The 25,256-nt window shown below is 45.8% G+C and overlaps 1 protein-coding gene across 8 annotated transcripts in view; it reads right to left on the bottom strand.

Moving 5' to 3' along the window:
- The window catches only part of LOC121613489 (transcription factor COE3), a 65,985-nt gene that overhangs the window by 6,168 nt on the left and 34,561 nt on the right, over positions 1 to 25,256 (bottom strand). For 2 of the 8 annotated variants that reach the window (XM_041946872.1, XM_041946877.1), the window contains exons 7-11: positions 19,980 to 20,061; positions 17,759 to 17,900; positions 12,973 to 13,106; positions 12,704 to 12,830; positions 1,973 to 2,061 (exon numbers count right to left, since the gene is read on the bottom strand). In XM_041946872.1, coding sequence (XP_041802806.1) covers positions 1,973 to 2,061; positions 12,704 to 12,830; positions 12,973 to 13,106; positions 17,759 to 17,900; positions 19,980 to 20,061 — 574 coding nt within the window. The remainder of the gene's footprint in view (positions 1 to 1,972; positions 2,062 to 12,703; positions 12,831 to 12,972; positions 13,107 to 17,758; positions 17,901 to 19,979; positions 20,062 to 25,256) is intronic. The other 6 variants (XM_041946873.1, XM_041946878.1, XM_041946875.1 and 3 more) reach the window with 3 other exon arrangements.

The raw sequence follows: 25,256 nt of genomic DNA, 5'->3' as shown, positions 1-25,256 counted from the left end.
GCAGCTTCCCCCCTTTTTTTCTCTGTGTAGCAACAATATTAGCGTGCATCCCTTGCTATCCATGAGCACTCCCATATTGGCTTTCTGTCTCCTTACAATTACCACGTGTCTTACTGGTCCCAGGGAGAAGGCTGGTGGAAATCAATATAGCGCAGTAATATTATCAACTGGAGGGTGAAGTCATGTGGGGGGGGGGGGGGGGTAGAGGCGGTGAGTGGGCTTGGTGTCGATTTGCCTTTCTGCTAATGCACACCGCGCGTCCTCCAGCTTTATCTTCTTTTTATAGAGTCTCCCTACCTCACCTGCACCCTGTAATGGCTGTTCTCTATATGCTGTTTCTGTTCTCATTCCAAATGTACATGCCAGCCTCAGCCCGCCGCGGGCTGTTTTATTGGGAATGTGCTTTTGACCCCGAGAGCTGACCCTCAGATGGCAAGCTTAACAATGACGAATCACTTGGTGGGATCATTTACATGCCCCCTGAACCCCATATTTGGGTCCATTAGAGAGCAAATCAAATATTTATGTTGTTTATTGGAAGTGCAGGGTTTCATCTCACTCTGTGATTGTTTCATGCAAAGGCTGGGAGAGCGTGCTATATTAAGTATACGCGCACCCAGGAAACTAATCTTGGGTTCAGTGTCAAAATCTGTCTCGCGACCAACGACGCTTTGTATTCAAGGAAAGAAGCCGGGTTTCTCTGTAATAAAGCCGTGTTTAACATTGTTGCGCTCTTTGTTGAAAAGACGTGGATTTCGCAAAGACTCTGTGACTTTATAAAATTGAAACAGTGCAGCTAGATTGACCAGCGATGCCTGCGGAGATAGAGGAAGCCATGTGGATATTAAAGGTAAGTGTACTTTACCTTTTGGTCTACGTTTACAGTTGAAATTAGAGTAACATTTCATGTCTAGGTGTTGTTTCCTGTCTCCGCAGGGACCGAGTCTAATTGAAACACTTCATATACTGAACCAGGGACTAGCTGTGATGTTCCATTTCTCCACATTGCCTTGGTCAAACGTCTATAGCTACCACACGGTCTGTTCTTTATTAAATTGTCCGTTGGACGTTAATGATATTGCTGTGTTGCATGCTGGGATTTAATAGATAAGGTCTTTAAAGGTTTTACAGTATTATTAAAACTCTGAGGTGGCCACCACTTTACTACATGCCAAGGGGTTTTGAATGTACTAATCAGTCATATTATTACACTTGACACATCTGGAACGTCAGTCACCAAAATTGTTACTGGCAGGGTAGCAATTAGTGAAAACATACAGATAGATTTTATCAATAGGAAGTGGAAAGAATAAAAGAATCAAAGGGAATGAAAAGAGTAAAAGAATCAAAGAGTTTCTGCAGGGGAGGGAAAGAGAGGGGTGAAAAAAAGCGCGTGCACTTTAGTTTTCATGCTCAGGTCTTTCAATATGGCAGCCTATTCATGTGCCACACCAGTGTGTCTAAAACTGATGTGGCTTTCAACTCCTTCACCCAGGTTCAAAAGAAAACAATAAGAAAGCCAAAGCATAATAACATGCAGTCTTTGTCTATTAGCTGCAGTAAGACTAGGGGGTTTACGGCACAGGGTTCTGTAAACAAAAGATTAAACCAAATCGAGCTGCAGAAAATGAAAGGAAAACATGAGTGGGGTAATGAGGGTGCAGACGTCGTTTCTGACCAGATTACCATCTCCACAGACTACTGGAGAGGAAAACGCCTGATTGAGCTATTTTACCACACAGAGAGTTTACGCCTCTCTCCACACACAAAACCAATACCATTACCACGCTGGTTAGTGGGTAAGCCACATATGTGAAGCAAAGCTGTCACGGTTTGGGGTCACTGTGCTCAGCGTTGATGGTAATGTTGTTTTGTTTATTTGTCACATTCGAGTATTAAGGCATTATAACCCAGACAGCTCCGTCTCATCGCCGTTCTGCGTCTCTCTGTGCAGCACGGACACCGCACTGACCTTTGGTAACCTCTCAGGATCGCCGGGGTGTCTGGGGATGACCTTCTGCAGCCTCTGGAAGCCATAGTCGATGGTGGGCTCGTTCAGGGCTGAAAGAACAGAAAGGGTGGAGGAAAATTAGAACCATTTCGGGGGCTAATTTTGCCAGAGACGGGAAGAAACTAATTGAGAAATCTGCTGGAATTTACAGTACAAAAGTCATTTCAGAATGCCTAATTTCAAAGAAACCTCAGGGGTGAGACGACGATGTTTTATGAAACATTGCCGGCTCCGGGGAGCGAGCGACGGAAAATGACACGCGTTCCTCTGACACTTGTGTCACCAAGTGTTATTCCATTAACAGCCGTGATGACCTACATCAGTCTGAGAATCCTTCAGAGGGACCCTCCCCCTTTTTATCTGCTTGAGAATATTGACTACAGCAAACTACATAGCGGGGGTCTTTTAATCTAACAGAGCTTTAATAATCTGTGAAAGGCTGTCCACACATTGATCTAGTGTAAGTTGCTGTCATTTCACCCTTCTGCACCAACTGTACTGCAACACTGGGCCCGTGAAATACGGCAGCAGATCCCATGGAGCCATTAATCTCTCCCACCCCTCAAATAGTAATCTGGGGCATGAGGCATATTGGGCGATGAATCAGAGGCACAAAGTAAATGAATCATAACCCAGACTTTGGTGAGAGCAGGGCGTTTTATGTCTGACAGTCCTAATGGGTAATTGAAGGCTTCCTTACAGCTCCGCCTGATTCTAAACAATCATGTGTACACTCATAGGCAGGACAAGGCGAGGGAGGGAGAGCAGAGGAGGGGAGGAAAGGAGGAGAGCAGTGTAAAGGGGGAAGGAACGACTTAATAGAGAACATCACTTCTCAATGTAGATATCATTTTCAGGAGAGTAACTCCGCCGAGCAAGGCGCTTCATAAATCAATGGCTTTCTATGGAGACTAATAAGAGCTGCCTGCCTCTATTCATTGTTCAGCCTGTAATTTGGCCCATCACTCATTACTCAGCATGTAATTTCAGCATTAACACCGCACAGCTCGCTGAACCTGCTGAACGCCAGAGAATGTGAAAGCAAGCGAACGCCCCCCCACGCGCACACAGGCAGGCAGGCAGGGCCACTGAAGCACAAGCCAGGGAGTCGCGGCAGGAAAACGAACCTTCAGGTTTCTCACTTTTCTTTTGTTCCCTTTCATCTGAACACACATGCAGACATGCATGCACTCTACCTGCTCTCTCACACATACGTACAGTAGTCGTGTACTGACACGTGCGCCGCTTCTGCCAAAACCTGAATCCAGTAATCGCCAGCTCGACCGTGATCAAATGGAGCAATTATGTGTTCAAGCATGGACAATGCACGGTGCTAATCGATAGCGAGGATCTAGCTCGCAAATACAGTAGCATTCAGCCCCGCTGGCCAGGCACACCTGAATAAACCCCACGCCATACACCATACACTGCTGGAAATCTGATTTGACATGTCATCATGTGTCCCGAAACGACAAAGGTCCTCTTCAGAATGTGGGGGAACGCCATCTTCTCCTTAATAAAGGATTGATCTGCCGTATTGATCGTACATGACAAGGCTGTAGCAAGGAATTTGCCCCCTTTCTTTTGTTATTTCCACCCCTTTCTTATCTATGCACTCTGGCAGTCCTGTACATGTGTACACACATCAGCATGCATATATATGTGTGTGTGTGTGTGAGTGCACGTGCCCGGCTGAGAGAGTGTACGTGCACGGCAGCCCTGCCAGACCCCGCTGCTCAGTGTGATGTAAATTGTGTATGTGTAAAAAGCACTCCATAATCAGGCCATCCATCATCAGAGGCTGTCAGTGGGCTCTCTCAGGGTGATACATCACGCTCTCCTGTCCTCTGCCTCAGCTGGGGCCTACACAACCCGCCAGGCATGCTGGGAACGCAGCCGGAGAGCCGTACAGTACAGGACGAGACCTAGGTTGGGAGAGGTGTTCTTTCTGATGTGCCTTTCCAATGATAATGATGCCCTACTGTAAACGCAGACCTAAGAATTCTGATGAATGTGGCTCGGGGGGTAGGGTATCCTGTACCCTTAAAGAACAGTTTAAAGTGAATTTTATCAGCGTTTTTCTTTACAGTCTCTACACGGCGCTGAATGCCGACATATGGAGGCACTCAAATGTGTCAAACAAGAATTACATTTAAACTCATCTCAGTTGGGTTTAACACATGGCTCGAAGTCCAAGCGTCAGGCGTGATCTCCGCATGTCGACATGTCGCCATCTCATCTATCATGGAGATGATCTTTGTAACAACCCCGGCGTAATGAAATTGGTGACACAGACCGCCATCTGCTATTGATTTCATGCAAATGCTTTTGACAGCTGATGGAGACTTGCATTAGCGCTAAACGGTGCTGTCAGTTGATGAGTTGACAGTTTTGTAGTCATAGCATGTACACTGGTGCAGACAGACACAGACAATGTCAATAATCCTGTAAGAGCGGCTGATGATATATACTGAGCACTTATATTGAATGTGGAGAATAAATGTGTTATGTGTGTATTCATCGCATTGCCCCGCACATTTTTTCTTCCAAGCAAAGATTTTCTTTCATCTGCTGAGCTTTTACAAGAATCATTGGTACTACTCCTCTTACTTTTTCTTACACCACACACATTGACAGCAGCTCTTCCCCCCCACCCCCTTCACTCCCACCTCTTCACCCTATGTCTTTTTTAATCCCTGGCACATCATTATGTTCCCGCTTCACACTCTGTCGTAAACTTTACTCTCTTCTAAAGATATAACAGGCAAATCGGGCTCAGCGTTGCCCTTGCATGACTCCATGCACGCCAAAATCAGTCTGGCCCTCCTGTCCAACAATCACAATATGGTGAAAGAAGGGGGTTAAGGGTGTGGAAGGAGCGTGCCCACCCCCCCCCCCCCCCCTCCTGTAAGGATTCTCAGTGGCTGCAAGGAAACATGAAACCCTCCACACACATCCCATAAATCCTGCACTGGGTGGGGAGTCTAGCCGAGGGGAGGAGGGACAGAGGACGGCGGGGGGAACTGGGGGGAGGTATGATAGCGTGTGTGTGTGTATGTGTGTGTGAGCGAGCAGTGGGGGGGGGTCACTGGCACGTTCCAGTCACGCCCGCTTCCCGGCTCGCGGCCAATCAATACCACTTTCCTGTTTTAGAGGCGGGTAATTATGAGGTGGAGAGATTGTGTGACCTCTCACCCCTGCTGCATTACTCGCCTGATATTAAGATAAATTGCCTGATTTTGGGTAAACATATGCTGCAATTCAAACTGTCAGCACTGGTTTGCTCAGGGATAATTTGTATTGATCTCCTGGCTTCTTCCCCATTTTGCTTACTGACCTCATGGATAATTAGAGAAAAAGAGACACGGGGAGGTAAGGCAGGGCTTGCATTTGAATACTTTGCAGGAGAGATGAAGAGCACATGAGAAGTGGTGGGGGGGTGGTGGTGGAGGGAACATTATGGACTAATAGAATTTTCATTTTCTCTCATTTTCTGTCCAGATTTAGACAGGTTGCAAGTTTTGTTCAATTACAACGCTTATATCTTTTTCCCTGCTTGTGCTACATATACAGAGATATAATTTGCCATAGATTTGTTTCCATGGTTTGATTTCAGAGATGATTACAATTTAACAAACGTAATGAGACAACAAAGTGAGAGCAAATATCAAATGTCACAGCCTATAACTAAAAGAATTATTGCCATATTTGAGTAAAAGGAACATGTTGACTGATTCCTTGACAAAGAGAGAGACTCACTCTCTCTTCATGGTGGTTTGGAGGAAGATTTCTACGAATATTTCAGTCATTTTCTCACTCTGGAGAGCGAATGATCATGTTTCAGAATATGAAGAAATGGAATGCATGACTCGGTGCGCAGCTGTGACCATATCATTTCCAATTTTGAATATCACGCATGCGCACGAGCGCTCGTGGCAGGGCTTCAGTGGAATTCCTCTGCCTGGAATGTGCACTTCCCAATCTTATTTTGATCTGACGCCTTAATCTGCCCGTCCTTTCATGCTACAAACACATTTTCTCTGAGAGCTCCTTTAGCCGCCTCAGCTAGCCACTTTACTTAAAATGTAGAGTGGATGGCGTGTACATGGCATCTGAGTGTGGTCTGCTGCTCCTTCTCCATGTTCTCTAGAAATAGGACACGAGTAACCGCTCTACAGGAACAGTGTAACATGGCCGACGTTGGCAGCCAGAAGTGCTTACATGGCAATACACCACCGTGTGCCCTCGGTCTATATGGAAGCGGATTGAACACATGTATTGACTTACAGTATCGGGGTATAAACATAGGGAAATGTTTGAGCAAAGCAGTAAATTCAAGGGAAATTGTTCCTTGTTAAGTCTATGAGCCTGAATGGAGGCTTGCACAGAGTACTAGCATTCCTGCCAGCCATTACAGCTTATTACGATAACTCTATCTTTCCAGGAGATAAAAACCTAGCCTTGTTGCCATTTGCCAGCTATTACTTTCGCTAATTATACTTAACTGCTTCGAGCTTATCTCCACTCCTCCTACACCATTGAGCAGTTATTTTTTTCTTTCCCCTCAACACAAATTAGAGGTGGAGTGGGAGTTGGAAAGGGGGAGACAGATAAACAGCACAGGCAGAAGTTCATTCAAGTGTTATTGCATTTGTGACTTGTCAAACAGTCTAACTGAAGCCTTCTAGGCACCTGCAGTCCGTTAGATGGATGCAGCTCAGAGCAGCATCAACACACATAATGACCTCGCCTCGCTGATGTTCAGCAGAGTCTACCGGAGCCACAGAGAGAGTTCTCCGTGTTACTGTAAGGAGTTAAAATTCAATACTGTGCATACAAAGGAGGAAAGATACTCAGAGGTCATGCTGCTGCTCCACAGCACAGATACGTTCCAGTGTTGACAGAATAGAAAACACGCATGCAGATGTAGAGACCATCCTCCAAAAACAAAAAGCAAAAAACAAACCAAGCCAAATTGGAATTGTCACAGCAAACCCACGCAAAGCAAACCTCATCTGTTTTAACACTGACCATATCATCTCCATCCACTGCAGCCAGTTATCATTGAGTGATTCCATCTCCAGCAGTCTCAAGATGAACAGGAAATTAAAATTTCAAAGATCTGCAGTTAGGATAAATCAATGGAGACAGATCAATGTTCATTGAAATTTCATGAACTTTGAGCCAATACAGATGAAAAAAACCTCGACAGTTACAGTCTCCAGCAGATATTGCTCCTGCAACAGATAAAATGTAATTAACACGGTTAAAAGGGAGCAATGTTACAGATTGCACATCCATAATTTCAGACTCCCTTCATATCGGCCGTATTATTAGAAAGGGCCAAAGACACCTGTTCAATCCTCTTAGATGACATCTAAAGTATGTGTGCCACTTCTCTGAGGACGTCGGCGGACTTTCACACATTACCGGCCAACAGAAATCAAATGGGTTCCCTTCACAGCTGATTGCAAGCGCAAATTAATATTGTAAAATGAAGATCAATACATGGACGGGGCACAGATCGATGACGGCTAAATTACGGCCGCGTTTTCCCCCTCATTCAAGATGAGTTGTGTTTTCCTCTCAAAGTCAATACCGTGCTGCCTCCCTCATTCATTTCTCAATAAACTTGCCGATGAATTTCAATCAAAATGCGGCAGTGGAAGGAGGAGGAGGGGGTTGTGGAGTTCTTTTAAAGCCCGTTGGGTGTGGATCATACTGAAAATGGGGCAAGAAGAGGAGGTAGAGAGAGGAGGAGGAGGAGGGGAAAGATCCTCGTCTATCAAGAGCCCCCCCCTCCCGCCTCCTCTGTCTATCTTCTCCGTAGCAGAGGACTGATGCTGTGACTTAGTGAGGACAATCCATTTTAGGAACCATTACAAAACAGACCTCTAACGATACTGTGGGACAAAAAGTGGGTCCAATTAAAATTAAATCAATGAATACCATCCTTACCGGGAGGAAAAAAAAAACCACACACACACCCGCACTTTCATATTTCTCTTGAAAGATACCCACAATACATTTCACAGAGAGATGTAATGGGGGGAAAATACATGCTCAACTGCAAGTACTTATTTCAATCAATTTCCTGGAGCTGGATTTCACAGGTCACTTGCTGATAACACGCTGTGGAATAATGCCACAGTGTGCTTCTCAAAGCCTACCTGACAAGCTGCCTGACAGTGGGGGAGTGCAAGCACGTGTCACGTCAGCCCTCTAATTGGACACAAGGACCTTCCTCCGTGGAACCTTGTCGCGCTCCACACAAGCTCACAAGGCCTTCAAACCAGGCCCATCTAACTTGGCAATGAGTGTCTGCTCCACTCCCGCGGAGCTGGTGCTAAATACCAGAGTTGTAATGAGACAGGCAGGTATGAGGATATGGCTAGTGGATAACATGCTTTGACACGTGCTAAAACTGTTGTGCCAACTGGTTACAACCCACTTGACTGTGGCGATGACATTTAAAAATGCCTATTTCATCCTTACTCGCAGCAGTTCATGCTGCTGTGATTTTTTTTTTTAATCGGCGGGTAAGTTAAAAATTGTAAAATTCTAATCTGAAATGCCGTGCGTAATAGATTTAGGGATTTTAAATACACAAGGTTTATATGGAGTATTTGGTGTGTCCTCCTCTAAAGCTGATGTGTTTACATACCGCCTTGAATGCCTTTGATTATAGCATATCTTTGCTGTAGGCCACACCCCATCGCTGACCAGCGGCCATCGCAGTACCAAACCCAACCCTGCAGGACAGGAAATGAAAAGGAAGCTCTCCATCTGATCAGCTTCTGAGTCTGGGACTTCAAAGTGACGGCAGGGCGTAGAGGAGCGCGAGGATAGGCCCGGTTCACAAGCTGAACAGCACAGGGCCCAATCTGATGTGGTGCGATAAAGACGTCTGTGTTTGTTTATTTAATGTTTTTGTGAGAGGAGGGTCCGAGACCGCTTAACATTTTGTTCCTCTTTCTAAGAGTGGAACAGGAACTGAGTTTAATTTTGGATTTGTGGTCTAGGTATCACTATTTATATCTCCAATTTGCTGCACTAAATGGTCTAGTTTGGTTGGACATCTATAGCACATGCATGTAAAGACATAGGTTTTTTTTGGCAGTCATAAAGTGAGAAATTGTAGGTGAAGCGTAACTAAAAAAGAGACCTCCCTTCTACACTTGAACATCTTCCTTTTCCACCCCTCACCGGGCTGACATTTCTTGATCTCCACCGGTATTGAGTGAAGCACACATGACCCCTTTGTCCTTATGTTGATGAATGACTGCCTCATACCCATTTTGTCAGATTTTGGTGCAGTGGAGTCGATAGCGTCACCTTGACGAGGAAAGTTTGCGATCCATCAGCCCTCAAGGCTGTCTGGCCTCAACTAGGGCCAGACAAGAGCAGCTCACTGTATGGGGGCATCTTCTCCATCCAAAATCCTTCACCCAGTGTGCCGCGATCTTGTGAGGTCGAACGAATGACTCTTATTACTGCCGCTTTACAGTGAGGAGAAAAAAAAAAACACTTGACTTGTACTAATAGCTGAGAAGCCATGCTGGTCACCAAAGGTCTGAAGACGAAGCACCCTGTCAGTGCCCAGCTTGGGAAATTAGCAAATAATGTTCCCTTCCCCCTGACAAATGTGTGACAGCTCGCCTTCGCCAATCATTCTCTCCTAACGTTATGATGCATGTCCTGGATCCCCACTGGAGGATACAGGCGAAGTTTACTGACCCTCAATTTACCCATGACAAATGGGGTCCCGGTAAATGTGCGTTTTCTGGGGCGCGGAAGGGGTTCATTTTAAGCAATCCTGGTTATGTGGATGTCACTGATTAGGATAAATAGTGGCTGAGTGTGTTAGGACTGCTTGCAGAACCATATTACCAAGGGCCTGCATCGCTGCCCCTGGAGGGGGGCTCTCGTGGAAACTTGGCCAAGATAGAAAACCAAAAGCTCTGATGCAATTAGGAGCTTAAATTGGATAAACTGTACGGTCAAAGTTTTTATTTATGATTTACTCTTTCATACAGTGCTATAACTATGCAGTAAAAAGGTTAGGATGCCGCAAATGGGGCCAAAAATGGACACTTTTTGTTCAAGAAATATCTGTTCAAACCAGCATGCACTGTTCACAGTGCTTAATAAAGTGGGAAGTATAATAAAGTATTGACCTCAGGTACAGCCAGGACTTTCTCCTTTTGATTTTCTACAACCTTGCTGACAGTTAGACCAATGGATAACCAATACATGGATTAGACAGAGGACAAGCTAGCAAGCTCTAAGGGACAACATTTTGTTAGAAGGTAAAAGGTATAGACTGTAAAACAGCAAATATAGCCAACATGTCATTTCCTTTAAAAATGTGCCAATTAAAGCACAGATGCAAGCTCCTTGAAGCAGTCTGTAACTACAGCCTACTAAAGTTTTATATAGTATGTCTGTTTGTCTCACTAGTGTTTTAAGCATTCAATAGTCAATGCCAACAGGATTATTTGACATACACTACAGGGTGCTCTCTTTCTGAGAATGGATTGTGAGTTTTGGAGCCGTTCCAGGGTACTAACCCGAGTGAGGACGTGTCCCTATGCTGTTCGAATTGGCTGCAGTCTCCTCTGTGTTGACTCTTGGTAATTTGTGATAATTTCTTAAATTGAGCGAGTTAAATCTCCACAATTAGGGTGGCGGTGCAAGAAGAGTCAACATGAAGGAAAAAAAAAAAAAAGTCTAAAAAGGCACTCCTCTCAAGCCGCGCTCTCAAGTCACGCTTGAAGCCATATGCTTTGATAACTAGACCTTTGATATGCACATGTTGCTCTCCAATATGACACCGGAACATTTCGTGCCTTTTAGACAGCACCCTGTCACTACATGCCCTTTTCAGCCCATGTCATTTGCTATTGTGACTCCAGGTCATTTCAAACCCATTTGCTGGTGTAGTGCCTTTTTTTTTTTTCAAGTGCGGCGACGCAGACAGAAAAGCTATGGTTTGAAATGAGCTGTTTCACCCTTAAATACATGATCCACTCACTCCATTCACTTTTTAATGTCTGAGAGAAGTAGCTAACATCCTTTCACCTAGCAATTATGGTACATACGGAGCCAGTGATACCTCATTGAAGCGTTATGCATTCTGCTCTCTTTAACGGGTCCATTCTCTCAAGCGTCAACCCTTGTACAATCAGGGTGAGCCACACGGGGAATAGCAGAGCAGAGGAGCCGGACCTGTCTATTGGTGACTTTCTCTTTTAATTCAGCGCACTAATCAATTGTACCACCGTTGCCTCAAGGGGTAATTGTATCTTTATACTAACTGGAAGTGAGTAGGAACCCAGGGAAGACAGAGAGGAAGAATGGGGGGGAAGAAATCAACAAAGATAGAGAGAAGGGGACACGTTTCCCCAGTAAAACCTGATGGTAATCATCCCAATCCGCTTAGCCTCTGTGACTAATGGGGTCTGTTCTTAAGGGACCTGGCACTTTCACCAGGGTGCTATAGAAGCCATTAATGTCTTAACTTATACACCTTCTCAGGGCTGTGCAGTAACACATGTACACACAGACACACACTGGCGCACACACATCTCCTCCCTCCCGCTCGCTCTCACACTCTCACACAAACAGACACACATACACTTACGCAGCCACACTACACTCCTGTTTCATTATCCTGGTGCCTTGTTGGCCTCTGCTCCGCTCCTGCTAGGGAGGTTAAATGCAGGAGAGCTGGGCCAGACTGCACGGTTGGAGGAGAAGGGGACGGATGGCTGGGGGTGGTAGTGTGGTGGTTTGGGGAGCGAGAGAGAGAGAAGGCAGGCGGGGGGGGTGGGGGTGGGGGGCTTGATGAGAAACAGCTGCCCCAGGATGGAGGGGTCTGGATAGGGGTTTGGTGGTGGGGGGGTGTCCAGCCCCCACTTTGCAATTCTGCTGTGCTCAAGGCCAGGGCTGTGCCGGAGGCCTGGGGGTGCTGGGGGAAGTGAGAGTGCTTTGACGCGCCCCCGTTTCATTCTGCCCATCAGAGTAAGAACAGACAGAGGCTTCCAGGTCAGACAGGCTCTGACCCCCACAACCTCTGTCTCCTCACCAATGATGACAGATAAGACCACCACTTCCTTCTGTTAGCCCAGATAATCAGATCCCTTACTTATAGTGTGACACGCACTCGCCCTTTCTCCCTCGCACGCACGTCTCTCTCATCACACTTTCTCTCCCATGAATTCATGTCGAACACACGTGAGAGTAACTTCAGACGCGCTCGTGCACTTAACCTGGATATTGCGTTTCTAATGCGATTCATAAAAAAATGAAACCACATTTTGCCTTACAAAATCAGCAAATTAGCAGGAAGCATTATCTGTCTCACAACAGGGCAGGTAAAGAGAATTGGCAGAATGAGTTATCCTGACAGCTTGAGTTTAACAGAGCTTGGCAGCGCCCTTGTATGATGGCAGGTCAGAGGGGGATCGAGTTGCATGTGTAGGTGCCCCGCCACAAAAAACCTTTTCGCTAGCAGTGCAGATCTCACACATTTTAACATTCAGCAAGCATGGCCCTGGTTAGTTCATTATTAGCACCTGGACTTGGGGTTGAGGGCTCCATCCAGACAGAGGGAGGAGAGGGAGGGAGGGGGGTTGCACAGGAGAGGCCTGGAGAAAGCGAGGGAGTGAGGGAGAGAAGGTTTTGACTCACCAGTATAGACAAATCTCCCAGGGGCGCCTTTGCAGAACTGCTTGGACTTGTAGGACAGCGTGACTTCCACAACGCCGGGGATGTGCCGAGGTGGAGTCTGGACGCGGATGGCGTGAGGAGTTATCAGCTGGATTACGGAGGAAAAGAAAAGAAATAATTAGCCTTTTGCAGTAAAAAGCTAGACCGTCAATACTCTTAGAATCACTGGCTAGAAAGTTTGTTTTGAGTATGATAGATTTTTCAGAGTGCAAGCAGCTAATATCTCATACCTCACTCCATACGAGCATGGTGCCGAACACGACTTGTAGGCCATCGAAGAAGTTGTCTCCTATGATGATGACAGTGGCTCCTCCAGTGGTCCATCCCTCACTGGGGCTGATAGCCTTGATGCACGGGGTGGCTGCTTATCCAAGACAAAGAGAAGAGCAAATTCAGCACCTAAGCTTCAAACCATGTCTATTTCCACAAAGACACATCACTGCATCGCCTCCGCGATCAGCCCTCCATGTCTCTCTCACAAAGACAAATCATGGAAATTGCCCCTGGAAAAAAAAAATGATGGATTTGTCCTTTAAGGCACGAGAATCAAAATCATTTATCAGCGCGGTGGAGTGGTGTAGTTAAGCAGACCCTTCAAATGGTCCACTTCACAAAGGCTAAACGCCGGGCTCGCCAGGAAAATGATTTGATGGAGCAAATTATGTGTCAGGGCAAATGTAGCTATCAGAATTGATTAAGCATGCACCCGCATGTACAGTAAAATTTCAAAGTTGAACACATCTTAAATGAGTCAAGGATACAGGCTGTTATAGTGGAAATGACAGGCTTAAGCTTTGCTGGTTCATGTTATTTCATTACCTTTGTTCTGCATATGTCGTACAGTACAGGCACACTGAGTGTAGTTTCAGGTTTCATAACGTGAAATGCACTCATGAATTATTCAGATTGAGTTTTTTCTTTCTTTTCGTGATCGATTCAATCCATTTCATATTGTTTATTACAATGCTTTTCATCTGGCATGACTTCTGCTACGCAGCTCTGCCATTCATCAACAGTCTGGGTTGTTATTATAATCTAATTTGAGTGATCTGGTGCCTCACATTCACTGTCATTTGATGCATTACCTTAATATGGTGTTCAGCACAACACCGTGTTTACAACAGAAATAGCATGACAGCTCACCATAAAATAGCAATATCAAATTTAATCTATTTCCATCAATATCTTTTAATACACTATGAATTGTGCATGTTTTCCCTACTCCTCAAAATTTGAGCAACTATTTCAGCAAGTTCCTTTTTCCTTTACACGCGCAGTTCTAAACCTCTATTATCCTTTCCATCCAGTAAGTAAATCACAGTCGGCCATTGTTGTATGGATCACCTCAGACAAGACATCTCCCTTTGTTTGCCTTGCTGTTGGGTCTGTTCAGGTCATGTTTGCTCTCTCTCTCTGCCCATAAAGTGCACACACACACATTGGTACTACAGGGAATCTGACTTTAACAGGCGCTGTTGACTTCATGCTAATCACCTCGTACAGATTTTCATTTGTGAGGCCTGGAGGAGTGACATTTGCTTTCCTTAATTGCGAAGCGGAGCGTCTGAAAGAGGACCAACCCTCTATGGGCATGCTGGGCCCCCTCTAAGGGCCTGACCTTCATCAGTGCGGACGATTACAGCAAATAATTCACCCTTCAAAATTACTGTAAACAAATTGACTTTGGGGATGAGAGAGAAGGAGGGGGCGTTGGGACGGGCGGGGGGGGGGGCAGGAAGGAGGAGGAGGCAAGAAGAGGGCCTGATGGTGACGGTGACTGTTGGGGGGCAGCTGCAGCCTGAAACCTACGACAGGCATACACAATCACGCATAAACGCACACACACACACAAACACAGACGCACCACCTCGGAAATCCCAGCGCCCCCTCCCACACACAGAAGGACCCATGGAGAGGCAGCGACTGAGGCCCTAAGCCGTCCACCCTTCTGCCTGAAAATTTGCATATGTCTCAATGCACAGACAGAGAGGGGAGCATGTGCTGAATGGGGACCGTGGCGAAGTGGATTACACAGTCAGCGCAGGCGATCTGATGACAGACACGCACAATGCCCCCTCAGCAGATGATAGGCATCATGAGGAGTGGACGGATGAGGATGCAAAGAGTGCTGCATCACTAAGTCTTTGCAAACTTTGGGTTACAGTAGAGGAAAATCGCCCGATTTGAATTCATACCTCATGGCTTGTTTTTTTTGGGGGGGCGGGGCGGTGGTGGGGGGCTGTTACTCTATCAGTTTGTTTAAATTTATCTCAAGATCCACGTTGCTGTGAAATGACCCGAGGCGCCCGATCTGTGAGCCATCATAATCTTTTTCCTCTCTGGTGAGGTTAGCCGTAGAGGACGTCAAAACTGATCCGAGATCTGAGCAGAGGAGGTCTCAGCTCTAGTATTGTGACACTCAAACAGGTCTGATATGGCCCCGCGAAGCCGTCCTTTGTTCTGCCTGCTGAAATGTGTTGTAATTGTGCTGTGGGATGTCCAGATGGTCGGTTGATAGTGCAGCTGATGGGATTATACCTTTTACCTCTCCCTGGGCCATCTGTTCCCTTTGACTCTCTCTCACTCTCTTTCTCTCTCTCTCCTTCTGCCTCTCTCTCAACCTCTCTCTCTCATACTCTCATACTCTCTCCTTCTCTTTCTCCTTTCCTCCTCTGCTTTCCCCCCCTTCCTTCTTTTCTCCCTCTCTTTCTTCCTCTTAGGCCCAGCAGTCTGGATTCACTTGTCTTTATTGCATAAACCCTAACAGCATTACAGCCACTTGGCATGCAAATGAGGCAGGCGCTGCAGGCTCTATGCTGAGTCTCCTATATTGTCTGGGGCTCTATAATGGTGGAACTGAGCTAAGGAACGTGTGTGTGTGCGAGTGAGAGAAAGAGAGAGACAGAGTCTGTGTGTGTCTGTGCTGTGCCGTTCGTGTGTGTCTGTGTGTGTGGGGGGCGACGCCGTGTGTGTGAAAGACTCGGCTATTTGTGAGCATGTTTATGCACCTTTGAGCCTGAATCTATACATGTTTGAGTGACAGGCAGCCACAAAGCACATTCGTGTCTGAATGCATAATATGCTTGTTGTGTGACAGTACACACAAGTGAACAAAAATGTCACATGGTGAGATTCAGCCTGTCATCCACAGGCTATCCCCTGTCTGCGCCAATAGGGGGCAGCACCTCTTGATCAATGCGAGGCGAGCGGTATAAGTGCAGCGCGAGCTTCAGAGGAAGGATGCCTCTCTGTTTCAGCCACAGTCAGCCAGCCGCATATCTGGGACTTCTCGCCCAGCGAACTCACAAGGAAGAATGTGTTGCTAATTTAAAGCACGCTGTCTGTCTGTCTGCTAGTTGTCAGAGCGCTATGGAGGACATGGCTGGAATTACATTTTATGGCCGGGGTTCTCCTTTTCTCACATGTCACATCTCTGTTTGTTAAAGGTGACTCAAACAAAGCGAGTGATCGTTGTTGATGCATGCTAAATTAGTTTGTTATAGAGCTGGAGCCGAGCCTGGGAGGTGGGGAGGGGGGGGGGCCTCAACTTGTGCGAGCACGCAGGGTTGAGCAGAGGGAAGGTGTATTAAAGTTATTAGACAAAGACATGTTCAACTGGGCGGTTGACAATAGCTCCTTTTCTTGCTTTACGGGGCGTCACTCTGCTGCTTTGAAGAGTGTGGTGAAGAGAGGGAGGAAAGGATGGGTTGGGGCAACCTGTAAAGAACACAAGCACACACACACACACACACATAGACAGACACTCGCGCACACACAACACATGGGGTCCCGTGGGAGTGGAGGAACATGGAGGCGAGGGCTCAACCTCTTTAATTGCTCCCCTCATTAAGAAACCGGTTGCTAGGCGATCCACACCTATCGTGTCATAAACGTGAAACACACAAACAGAACGTCAGCGAACATAATGACTTTGGTGCTCCGGGCAGGACTTTAATTATTTGATTTTGTTCTCCAGTAGAGGAGTCATTAATAAAGACAAAAACAAATAGATTAGCTTTTTCCCCCACTAGGACTAGAGAGCACTGAGATATATTAATTGTCTAGTCTTTTTTTTTTTTTTTTTTTATTAGTCGTTGTTGTATTAAACATTACATTTGCTTTTGGTGATAGAACCATTAATGCCCATTAATGTGTAGAGAAGCTTGTTTTAGTCAGTGGTGTATATAAACTGTTTGCCCAGCCATAATTGGCTCTTGAAATCTGAAGATAAGCAATTTGCACAATTGGCCCAAGTCAGTCCCCCCCCCCCCCCCCCCCCCCCCCTTTTTTTTTCTTACAATCTTTCAGCTGTGTGCGCTCCCATCTGCGAGTGGAGGCCATGAGGGTCATAAGGTTATGTTTAGTGCATTTTACTTTTTGGATTTCCCATGGTTTGGTGGTCCTTCTTTTCTCTCTTTTGGCTGAGCAGGCAATCAGTCTATCATATGGAATCAGTTGGAAGAAAAACAGTAAGTTCTGTTTTTCTCATAGGCCGCCCCCCCACCCCCTCCACATGCACACACACACACACCATCAACCCACTCTTCCCTCCCCCCCCTCCTTTCTCTCTTTCTCCTTCCTCCCCCTGTTTCAGCTCTCTCACAGCTAAATCTGCAGAACCCAATGACAGGAAATTGACCTCACAGCCAAATTCTTAAGCAATTTGATCATGTTTCACATAGGCTTTTAGGACAAATGTAGGTGCATTAGGAGACTGGAAGTAGTATAACATTTTAAAATCATGACTTACTCTGAGTATCGTTGTTGTCATTAGTGACATCGAAAAGATAAATACGCCGAGTGATGCATACTATTTCCAGTCAATGCACAACAGTAGGTATGCAGGAGGCAAAAAAGCAACTTAAAGAGTAAAAAAAAATGAAAGTGATGGAGGAACAAAAGATTCTAAGGAACTAGGAGCAACTAGGTGTGCGGTTTGTAAGATGGGAGGACGTCTGAAAGAAAGTATGAGGAGAAAGGAGCGTAGCAAATTATAAGATGTAAAAATGTGCCTACCATTCTCCAGATAAGGAGGCGTACCTTCTGAAGGGTCGAGTCTGCGAGCCCTTCGCCCATGCTTGGAATTGTTGTGTACGAACATGTTGTCTGAAACAGCCAAGACATGGCCGTCCACATTGACGGTCGTCGATACGACAACCTGCAACAGGAGTGAAGGTGAGACACGTAATTTAATAACAACAATCAGAGAAATCCTGCTTCACATTCACACCAATGTTCGAGGTTACAGGGGATACGTGGAGTTCTGCTGTGTCCAGGTACATGCCTGCGTGTTATCGATCACCACTGTCAAACCTCTTGAAGTGGTTGCTCTCTTTGCACATATCACATTACAGTTACCCTGCTTCTCAGCCATTTTGTTTTTGCTTTTTAGTGTCTTGCATTTGTGTACAGCTAATTGACTTTTCAATCACTAAAATACCATTTCCGTTTACCCACTCTACCAACTGTCATCATAGCCGAAGCTCAGAATTATTGATCAGCTTGTCCATCTATTTGAGGATGGAAGGCCTCCCTTTTAAAATATTACTGGAGTCATTAGCAACTGAACCGTACTCCATCCCATCACTCAACAAACATTTTACTAGGATCGGATTCCAAGCCACACTCCATATTTCATAATGCTTATTTTTGTTGTTGTTTTTTTGGCTACCACATCTCCAAACAGTGAGCCGCATGTGAATGGCCAAAGTGTTTCTGAGCCGGAAACAGAGAGCCCCTCTCAGGTTTGCTTCGCCGGTGAGTGACCTCGGTGTAGCAGTGGAATTTAGGGGGGCGCTTTTTTTGGTTGGTTTGGGAAGGGTGGGGGTGTAAGGGGAGGAGGGGAGAGAAGGGGAAGTGAAAGAGCTCCATTCTTGTGAGCAGGTTCAGAGCTGGGCCAAGCCGAGGATGATGGATTGGGCCCTCTCTGGCCTCCAGCTGGTTTTTGGGGGTAATAAGTGGAGTGGAAGGCATGCAGAATACACAACTTTGGCCAGAGAAACACCTATGGTGGAGCATCTGGGAAATCTATTTAGGGAAAAATGGCATACTAACTGTTGGACTGATGACAAGGGATGCTCATCAGCAAAAAAAAAAAAAAAAAGATCAAAAACAAAAAATCCAGAATCTTTGAGTTTTTGCAAAAAGAGCGATGCCAAAACTTTCTTCTTTCTTGCATTCCTTTTGACACACAGGAGTGAGAGGTGAAAGCCCTTGGTGGCTGTCATGCATCAGTCCACATTCACCCTGAGGGAAGATTTGAGGAGGCAGGGGAGGTCTGATGGTGGTGACATCAGGAGGGGACACCCTGTCTTGCCTGTTTCATGTCTGGGCTTCCTCCTGGAGGATGCTGGCTTGTGTGTCTATCACAGAACAGTGCTGTCAGTGACAGACGCCCTCCTGCAGTTTGTCGCAATCCTGATAGGACAAATCACACTAAACTCTCACTCTCTCACCTTGACCTAGTGGGCTGCTCGTGGTGAAAATGCCTGAGCGGGATGGATGGATGGTTGGATAAATGGATCAGCGAGGGGGGTGGATAATTTCAAGGCTCAACTACCTGACACATTAGAAGTGAGAGGGTTAAAGAAGCTGTAAAAGTGCTCAATGGTCATGTCCTTTTAGTGTAAATCGCAGCATTTTGTCAGCCCGCAGTAATGATGGTTTTCAGATGGCTCAAAATGCTTTTCATTGCATATATGCGTGAGTTTAAGTGTATGCATATGTGTGTGAGAATGAGAGAGGGATGTAGGGAAAGCAAATATATGCACTCCTAGCATGTATGGGAATACATCCATATGCGTGTGTGTCCGCGTGTGTGCGTGCTTGCGCATATGTGTGTATAAGAAGGTATGCGTTTCCGCTGCCAGACAGATCCTGAGTTAACACTGTTGTTACATGTGGTTGGATCGTCCTCCCCTCTGCGCTGGGGCTCAGAAAGCTGTCAGGAACACAATTGATGACACTCTTAAATCCTATATCCTTATTTGTGTCAGATGGTATTCCCTAATAAATATTCTGTCCAGAGCGCACAGGACACAGGATCCTTCACTCTCTCTTTGCCTGGGTTTTGCCTCCTTCAGTGCCAATAATAGAATTCAATTCAGATGTGAATGTGTATCGATGTGACTTAGTGCAAGTTGCGCGTTTGCACACCTGCGTGTGTCTGCAAAAAGAGAGACAGACAGCGAGAGACAGAGACAGAAATGGACAGAGCTTATATGTGAAATAGATTCACCTGGAATCTGCGCATGTCTCGTGGATTCCCTGCATTCTTCAGACAGTTCTGATTGCACTTGAGAAAGAACTTTAGGAAGAATCTGAAAGAGAGCACAAAACAAAAGCGAAACATTTCGATTATTATACCTTTAAAGCTAAATTACAAAGTGACAAAGTTGTTGGAATATTTAAGCGAGAATTATCAAACAAGCCCACGTCTGATTCACTCATCCAGTCAGTCAGAAACAAACGTGATGTCACAACTACTCGAGAAAGTTGCTGTATTTATCGGCCTCTCAACATCAGGAGCATCAGTCTCTTTGTCATCTTATTCGCCTCACCTGAGTTCATGGGTCTTTCCCAACACCCATCTGCCACTAACATACAGGAAGTCACTTGATATTCCACCCACCTCTTTAATCCCAGGACACCCCCTGTGCAATTAAAGTTCTCCTGTTCAATAGGGAAGCAAATGAGGCCCACCTGTGACCAGGTCTTGTTTGAAGAGCATCAGGGATAAAGGACCTAACAAGGTGAGAGCGCGCCACAAAACTTATAGTCCTGTCAGGCAATTAGGCGGACACTCCTGGGACCACCGTATGCCACACACACAGACACACAAGCATAACGCAGACACACACCCATGCACTTGTGGGTGGGTGAGGCAATTATGCCACAAATTACAACCTGGCTAATCGTCTCTGAACAAATGTCACGTCTGAGTGAGATCTGGGCTTGGTTAGTTTGTAAGCTGCCTTCGTCTCCCACTTTCTCTCGGTTTGCGCGGAATTTGTTGATAAAGCCTTGTATTGAGAGCTGAATATCAGATGTGGCCCCATCGACACAAAACAGTTAAAAAAGAGCAAGATTAACAAGGCCAATAAGAAAAATTGTCTCATATGCAGCCCATTGTGTAAAATCTTACACAACCACACAGAATAAACAATGAAATTGACTTGTTTTTGCAAATTCTCCCCACAGAATCATGACTGATTGTGCTTTTGCTTTCCCCGATTCATTATAAACACCGTGCTATGATATTTATTTTTCATCACATTGCACTAGCATTACTATATGCAATACTGTGGTTTCCATTGTAACACTACCTTGGCTCACAGAATCACAGCGGCTCATTGGATTACCATAGATTGCACCATAGATTGCACGGCCATTTCATTCAGCTAAATACAGTGGCTTGTGTGGCCTGTGAGGACGCTTTCACAACACTTAAGACTTCTCGTTCGCCCAGTGGGATCCTGGCCAGGCCATAAATCAGAGTCTGAAATGACCCTTCTAACCCTGGCCACATTAACACATGCACTGGTCATTTAGAAGCGTTCTTCGATAGACTCCTATACCTTGTGCTTCACCGAGGGCCCAGGAGGGAGAGGAGAGGTGAGAAAATATTTTCACTCCACATCCAAGGAGCTTTGGCTCGGACATCAATAAAAGACGTTTTAACCCATGCCAGAATGCTGATTGCCTGTCGGCGTGTGGTGAGGCCATAAAAAACCTGACTTGTCATTAGTGCATTTCGCTTGATTGTGTTCACTGTGTTTTCGGGTTGCATCTGTTGGCTGATCATCAAAATGACCATTATGTACTCTAATTCCCTGACCCTGTTTTTATTTCCCCAAAGAGTCATAATGTAGAGCAGCAGACATCTGCGGAAAGCAGACCTGAAATACGACTTTTATTTGTCTGTCGCCTCTCATACAGATTGGGTAAGGCCAAAGTGTGTGTTTGTGGGTGCATGCGCGCACATCTAGTCGCGCATGTGTGTGTGTGTGTACATGCATCGCCCGTTGGTAGACAATTTATGTCAGAGCAAGAGATAGAATACATTTCCCAGGCAATGCATTGACTTCATAAAAGAAACACATTACTTTCAGAGTTAGTCTTGTCTCTTTTCTTGGATACTTTAATGCTTTTACACACTGTTTCTACTACAGCGAAGCCAAAAGTTAAGAAACAATAAACACAAGGAACTGAGTGCCCACGCTATCATAAAGTAGCTCCTTTATGTTTACTGTTATGAAGGCAATTAAGCACAATTTCTCTGCTAAAAAGATAAGCTTAATTTTCATAGTCCACAGCAGTGGCAGTGCTATAGCATCCATTACATTTGAGTTGGTTAAGATTCTCCATGAGCACAGTGCAAATTGGTCCTTGGTGAACAGGAGAGCAATTAAGACAAGGCCCCTCTCTCTCTCTTTTACTTCTTAAATATCTACAGAAGTTTGTGCTGGTGTTTTGGCACGCACAGAGACAAAAGGAGGTTGTTTAATTGTTTTTTAATGGGATATCAAGTCGTCGCTGCCATTAGATGTTGGCAATGGAGGGCAAAGGGGGATAGAGAGAAAGAATGAACTGCAATTAGGTTTGATTAAAGCTATCCTTCTCAATAATCAGCTGTTCTGACAGGACAGGGGGACCCTGGTGGCCGCTGAGATGGAGGAAGGTGTTGAGTGATATTAAGGCCAATGAAGGGGATATTAACATGGCTAATTAAAGCTCTTCCAAAGCCGGGCGAGGAGGCTCTCAGTGGACCGCACTGGATGAAATAATCGGCCAAGGCAGCTATCAGTTGGAGGAGAGAGAGAGAAAGGGAGTGCGGGAAGGGGTGGGGTGTAGTCCATCTGAGGGAAGGGGGGAGTACAGGGAGGGATAGTGGGAGGCGTAAAGGAAAACTATGAAGTGTGAAGAAAGACAAAGAGGAAGACATCGACAGGCATATAGAGAAAGACTTCCAGCACAGCCGTGGAAGCTCATTTTGACATCAACCCTCTCTGTCTGCATGCCCGAAGTCTGCCAGTATAACTAAGACCTGACATCAGCTTTTATCTCCGACAGCTAGTCATACAGGTCCACAAATCAACGTTAAAACAATCCTGCTCCTGCCTTGGTCTAAGGCAATTAATACGATTCTCCTGTAGTACCTCCATGCTCGCCCACTGCCGAAGCTACTAATCATGCCATAATGATTTCTCTCCCTCTGGTCAAAGGGGAAATAGATTGTCTCTTTAGTAATGCAGCAGGCTCGGCGCCTTCCACTCCCTGGCTTCACAGACCCGGTAATTGAGGAGAAAAAGGCCGACTTTGGCACTTTGACTGATTTGAGGGCTGCTAGACCCTCTTATCTTTACTCTGATCATTTTAGGCTGACACTCAAAGGAAGACCCATCGCCCTAATTCTAGCTCACCCTCTCCCATCATCAAACAGAGAGGGGAATAGGGAAAAAAAAAGAAGAGAGAGGGGAAAAAAACAAACAGGCGAGGTGAGGAAGGCCTTCTCTCATTTAAATGGCCAACTTAATTGCAGGGTTGATGTCACTCATGCATAAATGTCCATCCCTTTGATTTGAGTGAAGAGGGCAAATAAGGATAATGTTGTATTATTAAGAAGGCTCCATCGACAGCGGAGGCTTGCCCTCCTGTCAATTTCATTCATTTTTCTCAGCCGTTCATTTACAGATTTGTATTATTTTTAATGACTTGTGAAAAATTGAAAGTCTGAGCTGTTTGGGATTATTTCCACTTGCTCGTTTCTTATATCACATACATGAGAGTATGTTTTTTTTTTTTCTTCGATAGTACACCTTGTTCTTATTGTACAAGAACAACAGCCTCCCTGTATTTGCTTAGGCCGTTACACAATACGCTGACAGATGGCCACAGTATCTGTAAGAGTCAGGTATTGACAACTCTAAGCTCCTGATTGGTGCCCCGGCACTAATGACTAGCATGCAGTGTCCACAGCCGGCAGCCATGACAGTGAGGTCATCCGTTGCAGGGCGGTGAGTATCGATCACCACCCAGCTCCAGCCCATCACGCCCCAGCTGCCTCCCAGACTCAATGGGCCCCTGTTACAGGAGCCCTGTAAGAAACGGCTCCCAACACCAGACTACAATCTGCTGACACCAGATCTCTATGCTGAGATAGTAGTACACGGGTCAATAGCGTATCGGATTTCCAAAACGCCAGGGTCTTAATGTCAAGCCTCCTGCCTTCCCTACCTACTGCTCCAGTTATTAGGCACTCCACTGAACTGCATTCAGATCCCTGTTGTGACAAGGCCGAGCAGGTAAAACGAGAAATAGAGACACTTATAGATCTTAATCTTCCCGAGCACTTATTTATGCAACTGAGTGGTCTTGGATATACGTGCCAGTTAAGTCCCTGGGAGGCCGAGGCTCGCCGCGCGGCCATTTCTGTCGTATTCTGGCTCGCCGCTGTCTTCTCTCGTCAAGCGGAGCTGTTTTTCTCGCCTTAGCTGAAGTAAACCACAGCACATTAACAATATTTGCTCTACCCCTGTACAAGCGCCGAGGGACCAGACCCACAGATCCTATCACTTCTTTATCAGGGAACAAGTGCCTCACTATCCAACCTTATTGGGTTTGGGAGATTAACCCCTTCCACTCCCCAGCTCTGCCCATCTCCTCCGAGAGCAGCAAGGCAGATGTCACTGTGATTATTATTGTTCGACATCAAATATCCCAACTACATGTCTCTGAGAATTTATTGGGTATATCCAAGGCCTTTTTTTGGTTTTATTCCTTTATTTTCTCAGCCGCTATTGTCAGTTCATTTTGTTGTTTCATATTTCATATTTTTGTTGGCGGTGTGTGTGTTGCGGCGGTGTCACAAATAATTTATGTGCTTCCTCTGCACCCTAAGATGTAGCCGTGTCCCTCCATTCATCCCTCTTTACCCTCTCCTCCACCATCCCCCTTTCTCTCTAATGGGCAGAGTGGCATTGACATTATTTCACTTGAGGATCCCTCACTCTGTCAATCCCTCTTCATTTAGTCCATGGCTACAGGACTCATTATGGTACCTCTTCCTCCTCCTCTCTCTCTCGTACTCTCACTCATTCTCCTCACCTCCTGTCCCTCTCTCCCTCTCTCTCTCTCTCTCTCTCCGGACACTGTTAGTTTCTTACTTAAGAGAATCGCTCGTCTTCACAAATGGTTTCACGTCAAACCCACTCCCAGCAAGACCCGCTGATTCCCTTCAGGCTTTGGCGCAGGTTTACTGTAACAGATTAGACGAAGACTCGGAGCTCCTGCTAACTATCCATCACTTGCTAACGGTGGACTAAGGCTGTGTGCTTTATGCAGCTTTAAGCTCCAGCCCGCCACATACTGCATGTTTAGCCCCGAGCTCTCTCTCTGCCTCTCCCATCCCCTCACATCAAGATACTGCTGAGGCTGTGTACTGTTGCACGCTGCTCTTTGTTTTACCCTGAATACGCCTTTTCTCTACCAGGACTTTGAACACAATATAATAAGA

This window comes from Chelmon rostratus, chromosome 11 (assembly GCF_017976325.1).
Source record: "Chelmon rostratus isolate fCheRos1 chromosome 11, fCheRos1.pri, whole genome shotgun sequence".
NCBI classification, from domain to species: domain Eukaryota; kingdom Metazoa; phylum Chordata; class Actinopteri; order Chaetodontiformes; family Chaetodontidae; genus Chelmon; species Chelmon rostratus.
This window is presented reverse-complemented; position numbering and strand designations above follow the sequence as displayed.